The sequence below is a fragment of the Vipera berus genome, assembly GCF_964194415.1.
Source record: "Vipera berus genome assembly, chromosome: 2".
NCBI classification, from domain to species: Eukaryota; Metazoa; Chordata; class Lepidosauria; order Squamata; family Viperidae; genus Vipera; species Vipera berus.
This window is the reverse complement of record NC_138203.1, coordinates 153,591,367-153,604,454: the sequence shown is the minus strand read 5'-3', so window position 1 is coordinate 153,604,454 and position 13,088 is coordinate 153,591,367. Positions and strand designations below refer to the sequence as shown.

At 38.8% G+C, this 13,088-nt stretch overlaps 1 protein-coding gene across 3 annotated transcripts in view; it reads left to right on the top strand.

Annotated features, from left to right (window-relative positions):
• The window catches only part of TEX2 (testis expressed 2), a 104,193-nt gene that overhangs the window by 58,407 nt on the left and 32,698 nt on the right, over window positions 1-13,088 (top strand). For all 3 annotated transcript variants that reach the window (XM_081319494.1, XM_081319493.1, XM_081319495.1), the window contains exons 3-5: window positions 5,525-5,725; window positions 6,951-7,290; window positions 9,734-9,972. In XM_081319494.1, the coding sequence (XP_081175620.1) occupies window positions 5,525-5,725; window positions 6,951-7,290; window positions 9,734-9,972 (780 nt within the window). The remainder of the gene's footprint in view (window positions 1-5,524; window positions 5,726-6,950; window positions 7,291-9,733; window positions 9,973-13,088) is intronic.

Genomic DNA, 13,088 nt, shown 5'->3' with positions numbered 1-13,088 from the left:
TTTGCTTGGAGAATAATCTTTCCCTATGGATGGTATATTTACTTGGGTTGTGTGGCACTTTGCATACCTTAGCAAAAAAAAAAAAGAGTTCAGAATATGCAGGATATGAATGTAATAACTTTCTGAAATTCTTTAACCTGAATATATCTTTTACCTGGGATTATGCAGCTTGAAGGAATGGCTGGTTTAAAGTTGCCAAGGTTGAGAAACTCTGCCCTACACATTTTGGACCACTTTTTGCCCTTTGCATTCCAAGCATTGCCTAGTTTTCAAATTACTGCTAGGCAGTACACACTGCTGTGGGCTGGCAATTTTGGGAGCTGTAGCCTAACATACAGATAGTCCTTGACGTACAACAGCTTGTTTAGTGACTGTTCGAAGTTACAATTTTTCACACTTAGACTGTTGAAGCATTCCTGTGGTCACGTGGTCAAAATTTATACGCTTGGCAACAGACTCATATTTATGATGGTTGCAGTGTCCAGGGTCATTTTAATCCCTTTTTGCGACCCTCTGACAAGCAAAGTCAATGGGGAAGCCAGCTTTACTTAACAACCGTGTTACTAACTTAACAATTGCAGTGATTCATTTAACAAAAGTGGCAAGGAAAGTCGTAAAATGGGGCAAAAGTCGCTTAACAAATTTCTCACTTAGCAACATAATTTTTGGACTCAATTGTGGTCATAAATTGAGGACTACCTGTATATGGAAAATACCAGTTTAGATGAATATAGTAAATGAAAACACAACTTTAGATCTTTGCTCCTCTTCCCCTTTTACTGTACTTAGTACCCCTACCTTCTTTAACGTACTCAGGTTACATTAAGGTAAAAGTTGCTCAACATCACTGATTATTTACTACTGTAGCTGTTCCTAATCCATTAGATCAGGGGTGTCAAACTGCTGGCCCACTGGCCGGTTGCATCATGTGGAGGCTGTGCCCACCCCAGCTCCAGCTATGTAAAAAAAGTTGCACTACATCGCGACACGTCACATGACGTGGTGAGTTTGACACCCGTGCATTAGATTAACTGTGTCCAGTAGAACTGTTCAAGCAAAGTAGCTCTTGATAATTGAAAGGGGCTGTAGCAGTCCTGATCCACACCTGTGTAAATAAATTGTTTGGCACATTGCCATTTATAAAGAGCACTAAACTGCTTCTGAAATTCAAAGTACAGTAGTACTGATAAGTGCAACTGTTGAAGGGGAAGTTTTCAGTTCAAACACTTAAGTGTGGCACTAAAGAAAAAAAAACTGATTCCTTGTTCCTGGTAAAGATGTCTCAATGGTTTGTAGCCTTGAAAGAGACTTTAGCCAGGAAGCAACGGAGCCTGAGTGTGGAAAAACCCGATTTCCATTGTTCAATCTGTGATTGGTCAGTTGTCCAGGGGAGCCAGGGACAAATCTGTTAGGGCTAAGTGCTCTCAAATGGACACCCTTAGTAGCTTCTCAAGCACGCCTGGGAGGGAGATGGGAAAATCCTACAGTTCAGCTTTAATTGTGCAATATAGTCTTATCTGTTGAATAAAAGGTAAAGGTAAAGGTTCCCCCGCACATGTGTGCTAGTCGTTTCCGACTCTAGGGGCCGGTGCTCATCTCCGTTTCAAAGCCGAAGAGCCAGCGCTTGTCCGAGGACATCTCCGTGGTCATGTGGCCGGCATGACTAGACGCCAAAGGCGCACGGAACGCTGTTACCTTCCCACCGTAGTGGTCCCTATTTTTCTACTTGCATTTTTACGTGCTTTCGAACTGCTAGGTTGGCAGAAGCTGGGACGAGGAACAGGTGCTCGCTCTGTTACGCGGCACTCGGGATTCGACCCGCCAAACTGCCGACCTTCCGATCGGCAAGCTCAGCGTCCTAACCCACTGAGCCACCGCGTCCCTTATCTGTTGAATACAGGGCCCTAAACATCTAAAGGAAATAGCCATTTTGAAGACTGTTAAAAGAAAGAAAGAAAAGGATGATCCCCTACTGCAGGGTGTCAAACTGCCGGTCTGCGGGCCGGTTGCATCATGCAGAGGCCGTGCCCACCCCAGCTCCGGCAATGCAAAAAAAGTCACGCTACTTTGCGATACCTCACATGACGCGCGGCAAGTTTGACACTGTGCCCTATTGCAGGTTGGCTATTTCCTCATCATATAATTATGGGAATATGTTTCCAGGTGTAATTCACTGTAGTTGTGAATGTCTTTAAGGCTCTAAACAGATTAGCTTCATCTTGACTGAACCAGGGGATAGAGAGGTTTTTCTCTTGCATTCCAGCCATGGCTTTAAAACATTTTGGCAATATCCACCACTCATCTTTCAGGAAAAATTTGCAAAGAAATGAAGAAGTTAATAAGTGCACCTAAGGGGGAAAAGATGTAAAAAAAAGCGCACAAAAATATGAAAGTATGAAAGTATAAACATTTTCTCCCAGATCTCTCAGTAGGGTTGGTGCTTATCTTTGCGTGGCACCAGAAGCGCAGAAAACAAGACAGACTTTACTTTGTTGAGGCCGATTGGTTTGGTTTTGCTCTTCAAATTTTATTTATTTTGGAGGTTTGTAATATTATTGTATATAACTATAGGGATTCCTCAGTTTTACAGAAAGCACCCATTCCAAGGCTGTTTTAATGCCAAACAGTCACTAAATAACTGATCATAAGTCAAGGGCTACCTGTAAATAGTTATTTCTGAAAATTCTTATTTTAGAATCAGAATTGTGAAGTATTTTGGAGGCCTATAAAACTGGATAATATGCCATAGCAGCTCTTGGAAAACAGCTACCAAATTAGCATCAGATAAGCCATTGCCTCTATGCTGCTGACAAATAAGTTCTAATATTTCACTGCTTTCCTATTGCATTAAAGGGCAGGTTTGTGCCATCATGGTGACAGCCACTTGAATTTTAAAGCTATCCTCATCTCTTTCTTTTATCTTTTGCTAAATATGCCCTGTTTTTTCTAATGTTCCTGAAAAACCCAGATGATATTTAGCTCAGAGAAGGAGAAAGATTATACTTTCATTTAAAGTGGACTAAGGTAGGGGTTCCCAACCCCAGGTCTGTGGACCGGTACCGGGCCACAGCATGCCAGCAACTGAGCCACACAAACAAGCAAAGCCCCATTCATAGGATGCAGGCAGCACACAACCACGCCCCCTCCGGTCCACGGAAAAACCTCTCTCCACGTAACCGGTCCCTGGTTCCCCAAAGGTTGGGGATCTCTGGACTAAGGTACAGGTAGTCCTTGACGTACGACCACAATTGAGCCCAAACTTTCTGTTGCTAAGTGAAACTTTTTTAAAGTGAATTTTGCCCATTTTATGTTTTGTTTTTTTTGCTGCAGCTGTTAAGGGAATCACCGCAGTTGGTAAGTTAGTAACAAAGTTGCTAAGTGAATCTGGCTTCCCCATTGACTTTGCTTGTCAGGAGGAGGTCGCAAAAGGGGATCACATGACCCTGGGACACTGCAACCGGCATAAATATAAGTCAGGTGCCAGGCATCTGAATTTTGATCACGTAACTATGGAGATACTGCAGTGGTCTTAAGTGTGAAAAATAGTCATTAGTTACTTTTTTAGTGCTGTTGTAACTTTGAATGGTCACTAAATGAATTGTATTTTGCTGCAGTTAGATCAGCAGGACTTAATGTTATTTTATCCAGAAAACCTGAACCAAGAGGATAATAAATCAAGTAGTGGATCATGTGGTTTTTCTGTTATCTAGTTAAATGTAAAGACAGCAATATGAAAAACAGGCAATGAGAGGCATGTCTAAAAGGTGTGCCTTTATGTAGAAGACTGACTAGTCTTATATCCTGCAGTGAAATGACATACTTTTATGGACTTTTTTTCTTGCTGTCAGAAAATACATACTGTACTTTTGTAACTGATTGACAACGAGTTATGTGACATAATACAGAGGCACAGAATTGCTTCATACATGCAGGTTCTGTTTTACATAAGTACAGAAAGGCAACAAGTTGTGTTAATTTAATTACAGTAGTTATCAAGTCCTTATCTGCACAATATTTTTGTTTTCAAACAGACCTTTTATGTATACTTCGGTCTGATCAACAAGCTCTATTGGGCTTTGGATCATACTGTACAACTTAAGATAGAGAAGGGCCAGCCACAGCTCACCTCCCACCCGCTAGCACCCTCATATTGCACTGTCGAATTTCAGTAACAAATTGGACTAATTTCAGCAATATAGTTTCAGGTCATTTTTAGGGTTTGGTGTGGCCTTAAGAGTAAGAGTAGTTTGCCTTTGTAAGAACCCCACCCTTATTCCCACTCTTAATTATCATAGTCCAAAGTCCAAAAGCAGAGACATCACCCTGTCAACAAAAGTGCGTATAGTCAAGGCTATGGTCTTCCCAGTTGCAATGTATGGCAGTGAAAGTTGGACCATAAGAAAGGCTGAGCGCCAAAGAATTGAAGCCTTTGAACTATGGTGCTGGAGAAGACTCCTGCGAGTCCCTTGGACTGCAAGGCGATCAAACCGGTCAGTCCTAGAGGAGATCAACCCTGACTGCTCTTTAGAAGGCCAGATCCTGAAATTGAAACTCAAATACTTTGGCCACCTGATGAGAAGGAAGGACTCACTGGAGAAGAGCCTAATGCTGGGAAAGATTGAGGGCAATAGAAGAAGGGGATGACAGAGAATGAGGTGGCTGGATGGAGTCACTGAAGCAGTAGGCGTGAGCTTAAATGGACTCCAGAAGATGGTAGAGGACAGGAAGGCCTGGAGGAACGTTGTCCATAGGGTCGCGATGGGTCGGACACGACTTCGCAGCTAACAACAACAACAAATATTAGTAATACATAGTAATCATTCAGAAGATTAGGAGGCTGAATTGTAACATTCAGCTTCTCTAGCAATGCCTACCTCTAATATGAATGAAAATGGACATATTAGAATTACATGCCCAAGGCATTTGGGTAGCATGTTGCGGACAAGATATGACGTATACAGAGGAGATTAAAATAATATGTGCAAGAAATACAGTTCTTGATAGTTTGGACTGCCAGGTATTCTTTGTATTACGGCATCTTCCTTCCCAGTACAGCAATCGAGCTATACCTTGACTGATTCAGGGCTTGCTGGCTAGGAAGAAACTAGCAAGCATTCCAGGTAAACCATTTTATGCCATCGTTACTTCTGTGACCCATTCCAGTTTTGATATTTAAAAATCTATCTCCTTCCAGTGTTATAGAAGAAGTGCATTCAACCTGCTATGAAATACAGGTACCAGCTACTCTTATAACATGCACAGTTAGCATGTGCGATATATTTTTCCAAAGGTAAAATAAACTTTTTTGTTGGGAATTTATCTAGGTCAGCCTTCATTAATCAGATGTCCTCTAGATATTTTTGAAGACTTTTACTATGTGGGAAAGTTATAATCTTAACTCAAACTTAACTCAACTCAACTCATACACCCAACTAACTAAAATGATTCAAGATGTCAGCAATCAACACCTCCAATTAATTTTGTCTTAAAATGAAAAATCTCTTCATTTCTTTAATTTCTGCAGGGCTGGATGAATGAGATCTATAATTACGATCCAGAAACCTATCATGCTACGTTGACTCACTCTATTTTTGTGAGACTCGAAGGAAACATCCTGAGACTTTCAAAACCTAACAAAAATATTTCCAGAAGAGCTTTTTACAATGAAACCAAGCCAGAAGTTACCTACGTTAGCCAGAAAATTTTTGATCTTACTGATAGTAAGGTGAGTTCAGAATTAATAATTCCTATCTGGCAGTGTTTGGATTTCTGTTCTACAGTTGTTTTCACCTGAATTACTGCAGTCTGAATGAAGCAGACAACTGCTAACTATAAGATCTATGAGCCTTGGACAAGTGAACCCCCCCCTTTTTTAATTCCCAGAGTTATTGGTACTGTTTTTAATCCCAGCCCCATGCCTGCAATAATATCTTAAGGTTGTCATTTTACCATGCTTCTAATACCATCAAAGAATGAGTGAAGTTTTGACTAATATCTGAAACCCTCTCTGGCCCTTTTCTGCCATGATCTTTGAATTGTTTGTATAGCCAGAACAAGATGGATTAAAACAAACACTGGATAGTACAGTTGATTTTGTAAGATTGCATGCTTCATGACTGCTGGTGAAATTAAACATACCGATAAAAATTGCTTTGACTGCTCTTTAAACCACCTTAAGCCTTGTTTTCTGAATCTAGTAGCAAAACAAAACAAAAAAAAGTGCTGGGCTGATAGAGGTTTGCCCCACACCAAGTCTTTCCAACTTATCAAAGAAAATACAAAAGAAGCCCAAATATCATTTGATTCAAAATAACAGCTCCTAATCCATATTTTATCGCTCCTGGATATTGGGCAGGCAGCTTGGCCAACTTTGTTTTGATTTGATTGCTTCTTTGATTATTTATTTATTTTATTTATCATATTACATGACATGGGTCCGGAGTACCTCGGGGACCACCTGCTGCCGGCATCAACTTCCCTCCGCCCTGTGCGTTCCCACAGAGAGGGCCTCCTCAGGGTGCCACCGGTCAGAGAATGTCGGCTGGTGGCCCCCAGGGGGAGGGCCTTCTCTGTGGGCGCTCCGGCTTTATGGAACCAGCTGCCGGTTGAGCTCCGGACGGCACCGGACCTTCGCTCCTTCCGGCGCGGTCTGAAGACCCATTTATTTGAACAAGCTGGCCTGGCCTGATGGGGGATGTTAGGGTTTTTAATGGGTTTTTATATTGTTACTGTTTTATCTGGGCGATTATTTAATTCTCTTTTAATTTTTGTATTTTCTATTTATATGTGCCCTGTTCACCGCCCTGAGTCCTTCGGGAGAAGGGCGGTATACAAATTTAATAAATAATAATAATAATAAATAATAATAATATTATGGCAATGCATTAGTATTCTGCATTCTCTTCTCTAATGAGATGAAATGTGAAAGTCTCTCACAACTTGGTTTGCAGATTTATTTGGTTCCCAAGAGTTTGGCTCGAAAACGAGTCTGGAATAAAAAGTACCCAGTCTGCATTAAGCTTGGGAGACAAGATGATTTCATGGCCAAAGCCCAGGCTGATAAAGAAACCTCAGAAGAAAAAATCTCTATAGAAAAGGAAAACTTGAGCAGTGAAGAAATCTGGAAACCCTCTCAGGATGCAGCAAAGTCTGGGACCCAGAAGAACCAAGTGCTTTATTTATTTGCAAGGACAGGTCGAGAGAAAGAAGAATGGTTTAGGAGATTCCTTGTCGCCCGCAAATTGAAATCTGAAGGAAAAAAGCCAGTTGTCATTTGGGGAAACAAATCAGGTAGGAGGAACCTGTTTGCTTATTCTATTGATGCTTTGTGTAATAAGGTCGAAATATCAGCTTATTAAATGTTAATTGGGATTATTTATTTTATTTTTATTTTATTAAACTTATATACCGCCCTTCTCCCGTAGGACTCAGGGCGGTTCACAAGGTTTTTTTAAAACAATGCAACAAGTTACAAAAATTAAAAACAATTAAAATAATTACACTAACCTTGAAATATAACCCAATTACAATTAAAAATACAATTAAAGCCCCAGTTAATACTCTCAGTCTAGGCCAGAAAGCTCGAAGAGCCAGGTCTTCAGGTCCCGGCGGAATGAGCGAAGGTCAGGGGCAGTCCTAAGCTCTACAGGCAGCTGGTTCCAAAGGGCCGGCACACCCACAGAGAAGGCCCTCCCCCTGGGTGTTATCTGCCGGCAATCTTTTACCGGCGGTACCCTCCCTGTGGGAGCGCACAGGACGAAGGGAGCTTGATTAACCTGGAGCCCTGGTGGCACAGTGGTTAGAATGTAGGATTGCAGGCAAAAACCTCGGCCCACAGCCTGGAATTCAGTCCTGACAGCGCTCAAGGTTGACTCAGCCTTCCATCTTTCCGAGGTGGGTAAAATGAGGACCCAGATTGCTGGGGGCAATTATGCTGACTCTGTAAACCACTTAGAGAGGGCTGTAAAGCACTATGAAACAGTATATAAGTCTAATTGTTATTGCTATTGCATGATTGAGAACGAACACTACTTGTCAGTGACTTCATCAAGATATCTAACCACAATTTGTGTCTAAAGACATTAAATTTTTAACAAACTACATTCTAATATCCTGCTTTATATAAGTGGTTGATTGGAATAAACATAGAATTAATCCGTCTTTGATTTTTTTTTCTTTGCAGAACAATAATTTAAAATGGTATAGGACTCCCAATATATTTCCAGAAATAATACACATACATTTTAGGCAAAAAGTATTTTAAAGGTTGGGATTTTTTAAGGGACTTAATTTTACTTTATTAATACTAAATGTGTAGTTCAGTTATCTTGTTGATTCATAATGACATGATTTCATACATTTTAACGTTATAGGAATATTAAACATCCTGCCAAAGTTCTCAAGTCTTTAAATGTGATATATAATACAGCAATTAATGGTTAATATAATTATTCATCTCTTAACTACATGTCCCCTACCCTCTGTTTTATAATGTTTCTGGAACATTCTTTTCTCCGATTATGGCTCACCAAAAAAATTAAAACTAGTTCTCTAAAGTTAATAGGGCCTGGAGATTTGGCCATAAGTGAACCTTTGAGTATTTAATACAGCAATAATTTCAGAGGATGTTTAGGAAGATAATATCTCAGTTTTTATTCTTTTTAAAACAACTGAAACGTAGTTCATTAAACACAATGCAGATTGTTCAAACACAATTTACAAAGTCTTTGTCTTTATTTCAAAACAACCTTCAAGTTATCTGTGTGCAAAATACCTTTCACTGTTTATATATAAATGTTTGCAAAACTTATGGCAAGCTTCGGAAAAGCTGAATTATAGTTCAGAAATGTTTCCTCTTAACCCAGTTTATGAAAAACCTTTCACAGAAGTAGGAATGATAATTGAATATGATTCCACCTACTCACTCTTCTTACACATTTAAATTGAAGTTGGCGGGTATGGGTGTGTTTGTTTGTGTTTTTATTTGCTGACATTCATGATTCTTGGATTTTTAGCTTTGCTTACATTCAGGCTTTTTTCTAATCTAGAATGCTAGAATGCTTCAGCATATGAGGCTTAGTGCAGAGTTTTATATCCTTGGCTGTCTTCTTTCCTCTAAAGTTCTCTGTTCTGTTTATTATGATTTATTTTCAAACAGTTTCTTGTAAATGTTGCCAAAACATGTTTTAAATTAAGGATCGATGTCTTTGTATATGGTATTGAAAAAGATGTACAACCAGATAGCTTACTTACCATTTGCCATAGAATGGCAGAGGGTGGGAGGTGGGTGGGTACCTGCGGCCTTCCAGATGTTACTGAACTACAATACAATACAATTCCCATCATACTTCACTATTGTCCATGTTGGCTGTGGCTCTGGGTATTCAACAACAAGTCAAGGCTGCAAAGTGACATCTTGAATAGATTGGCGTGGAATAGTAATGTGTCGACTTGTACATTGAACAGATTAAATCATAGTGTATGTTTACCGCCTTGTCATATTTATTTATTTATTTATTTATTTATTTATTTATTTATTTATTAATTAATTATTTGGATTTATATACCGCCCCTCTCCCGAAGGACTCGGGGCGGTGTACAGGGCAATTAAAACACTATATACAACAACCTTGGCATCGTCAACTTTTGTTTTTCATTCTGTTTCATTCTTATGTTCCATATTTGATTATGTATTGATGGTTTACCCCTTGTTTTTCCTTTTTATTGTATTCAGGCTTCTTGCCAGGACACAGTAGCCAGTCTGGGATTCTTACACACAGCCGTAGCAGCAGTAAAGGAAGTGTAGAAGAAATCGTTGCTCAGCCAAAGCTGAAGGACTTGGGTTCCAACATCAGGCAGAAAATACTTTTAGACTATAATGTGTACATGGCAAGGTGCATTCCGCCAGAACACCCAAGCCCTACAGTTAGTCCCATTCATAGTGCTGACAGCAGCCCCACAGCTGTGAAAAAGGTGAAGTATATTCTTTAAATATTCTTGATTGAGCTGTTATGATTTACCCTCTAGTGTAAAGGAGGGGGGCGGCTGTTTTTTGTTCCCAAAGAAGTGTGGGGCTAATAACATTTCTACAATATGCTCACTTTCTCAACATTCAACATTGTTTTGATGCAGCTTAAAAGATCTCTGTAACAGTAGATATTTCATTTAATTCTTACACTTCTAGGACTACCCATCAATAAAATTACTTGGCATGTTAGAGAGCAAAATTAAAAATATTGTACAAACTGTCCTTTTTAATAGAAAAAGAATTATAACAGTAAGAACTTAAACTATTGTAAAAAGGTGTGTACTCAAGTATTTATTTAAAACACATTATTTTAGGCTGATTAACAGAAATATGTTCTAAATTCTCAGTAATCATTTCCACGGTACTTAAGTATTGTGTCCAGTTTCTGGGCCCACATTTTAAAAATGTTTAGAAAAACTGGAACAGATTCAGAGCAGAACAACGAAAATCACAAGGGATCTAGAAATTATGAAGAAAGATTCTAAGACCTAGCCTTGAGAAAGCAGACAGGTTTGGAATAGGGGAAATACGATTACAATTTTCAAATAGCTGAAAGATGTTGATCAAAAGATAAAGAGCCAGTTTGTCTAGTGGCTAAAGGGCTAGATTAGTAATTAGGAGTCTGGAAGTTCTAGCACTCCCTTAAGCATGAAAGGCAGCTGGGTGACTTTGGCCCAGTCACACACACTCAGCATAACCCACCTCCCTGGGTAGTTGTTGTGAGGCTAATAGTAGGAAGCATTGCATACATTGTCTTAAATTGTACAAAGTAAAGGTCTGATATAATCAGATCAGTAAATGATAATGAAGACCTGTTCTCTCTCATTCCAGAATGCAGGAGGTAGAATAATGGATTTCAATTACAGGAAGGCAGTTATTATACTGGGAAGTCTTGTTCTGTCAATAAGAGCAGCTTGACAGTGGAACTAATTACCCAGAAAAACTGTAGTTCCCTTTGACTGAATATATTTAAGCAGAGGGTAGAATGTCGACTGGTGGCCCCCAGGGGGAGGGCGTTCTCTGTGGGTGCGCCTGACTTGTGGAACCGTTTACTGGTTGAGCTCCGGATGGCTCCCGACCTTCGCTCCTTCCAGCGTGATCTAAAAACCTACTTGTTTGAACAAGCCGGCCTGGTCTGATGGGTTTGGGTTTTAAATTATTGTTTTAATGTAATTTATTTATTGTATCGGGCACCATGGTTTAATCTGTTCTTAATTTTTGTATTTCGGTATTTTGATATTTATTGCCCTGTTCACCGCCCTGAGTCCTTTGGGAGAAGGGCGGTATACAAATAAAATAATAAAATAAAATAAAATAAAATAAAATAAAATAAAATAATAAAATAAAATAAAATAAAATAAAATAAAATAAAATAAAATAATAAAATAATAAAATAAAATAAAATAAATAATAAAATAAAATAAAATAAAATAAAATAAAATAATAAAATAAAATAAAATAAAATAAAATAAAATAATAAAATAATAAAATAAAATAAAATAAATAATAAAATAAAATAAAATAAAATAAAATAAAATCTTTTGTGGGAATGTGTTGCTTTGGCTTCTTGTACTGAGCAGGGTATTGAATTTACCCCATCCACATTTAATTCTATGACCATCACCTTTTGCATGCCCCATAAGCGCATACAGTCTCTTCTGTTTTACCTGAGACTGTCTTGAACACTGCTTATGAAATGTGACTTCCTTTTCTCTCCTTGTTTATGTGTAATGCTTGTATATTTCCCATAGTGAGTGGGGTAAAGTTCTTGAGCAGTGAGGTAGAGGGTACACTAGCTCAATCTCAGTCCTGTTTCATTTTCCCAGCAGAATGGAAATGCAGACCAGGATACCTAAGCAGATGAATGACTTTCTTAGATATTAAAAACATCCTTTCCCCCTACCTGGAAGCTTCAGTTGATGCAGACACTTGAAAACCAGCATATACATTTGTAAAAGGCTAATACAAGTCCCTTCTGTCAACCAGCTAAATAAGCAAACTTGATATATTTGTTGGAAGATATTGTGAATGCAAACACTTTTCTGTTAACTAATCTAGTAATTATTAACCACATGTCAGCCATATTATCAAGATTGGCAGAGACAATGTTGTTAAGGCAGCACATATATATTATCTTGCCTTCCCAGTAACATTCTACCACCTTTTCCTTTATTGTTATAGCAATTCCTATCTGCAGTCAATCTTAGGGTTGCTTTGCCTCCATCCTGAATTAATAGCCACCTTTTCTAGGTCTGAAATACAAACTGACTTATCCAGGCTGCTGTGCCTAATCCAGCTCTGATTCTGAGAATAAAATGCTCAGTATTTTTTTTTCAGTAATACCGTAGAAACACACAAAATCAGCAAGAATTGCACTTTCTTTTGATTCATAATTGCACTTAAATTTAAACTAACATCCAGAGACCCACATACTATTTAATCTCTCAAGAACAAGGTTCTGCCATAAGCAACTTCCTCAAACAATAACACAACAGGCCCTGTTTGTTGTCTGGAGGCAATGGTGGGACGTCTGCATCTTTATACTTTAATTTGCATAAATAATCTTATATGTTTATACATAAATTTGTATTAGTTCAATAACTTGCATTAGCTGGATCTATCCCCTCTCTTGGTTAGATACAGGTCAGTTACAGCTGATTTAACTGTTGCAGCTTTTTCTATTCATTTCAAACCAACTGCCTCAGGCATACCTCCTTACTAAGTGATGGATGGCTTTCATTTACAATTCTATACCTTTACAATGGCAACTTCCTCAAAGATTTAGATAGGGAATGCCTTTATGCTCCCCCTGAGATGCAATGAGGATCATCTGGTTAAAATAACAAAAAATGGCAGTTATGTGTTATTGTTAAGCTAAGTGGCATAGCAATACAAAATGCTCTTGTTATCAGACAGGAGGCCAGCCAAGATGCCTTGGGCAACCCTATCCAATTTCTTTGTAAAATTATTTACAAATTTTACACTTGTAACTATTCCTATGAGGAGACTGAACTGTGTTTATGCCCTTTGCATTTTTTACAAACCTGAAGGTCTTCTCTGA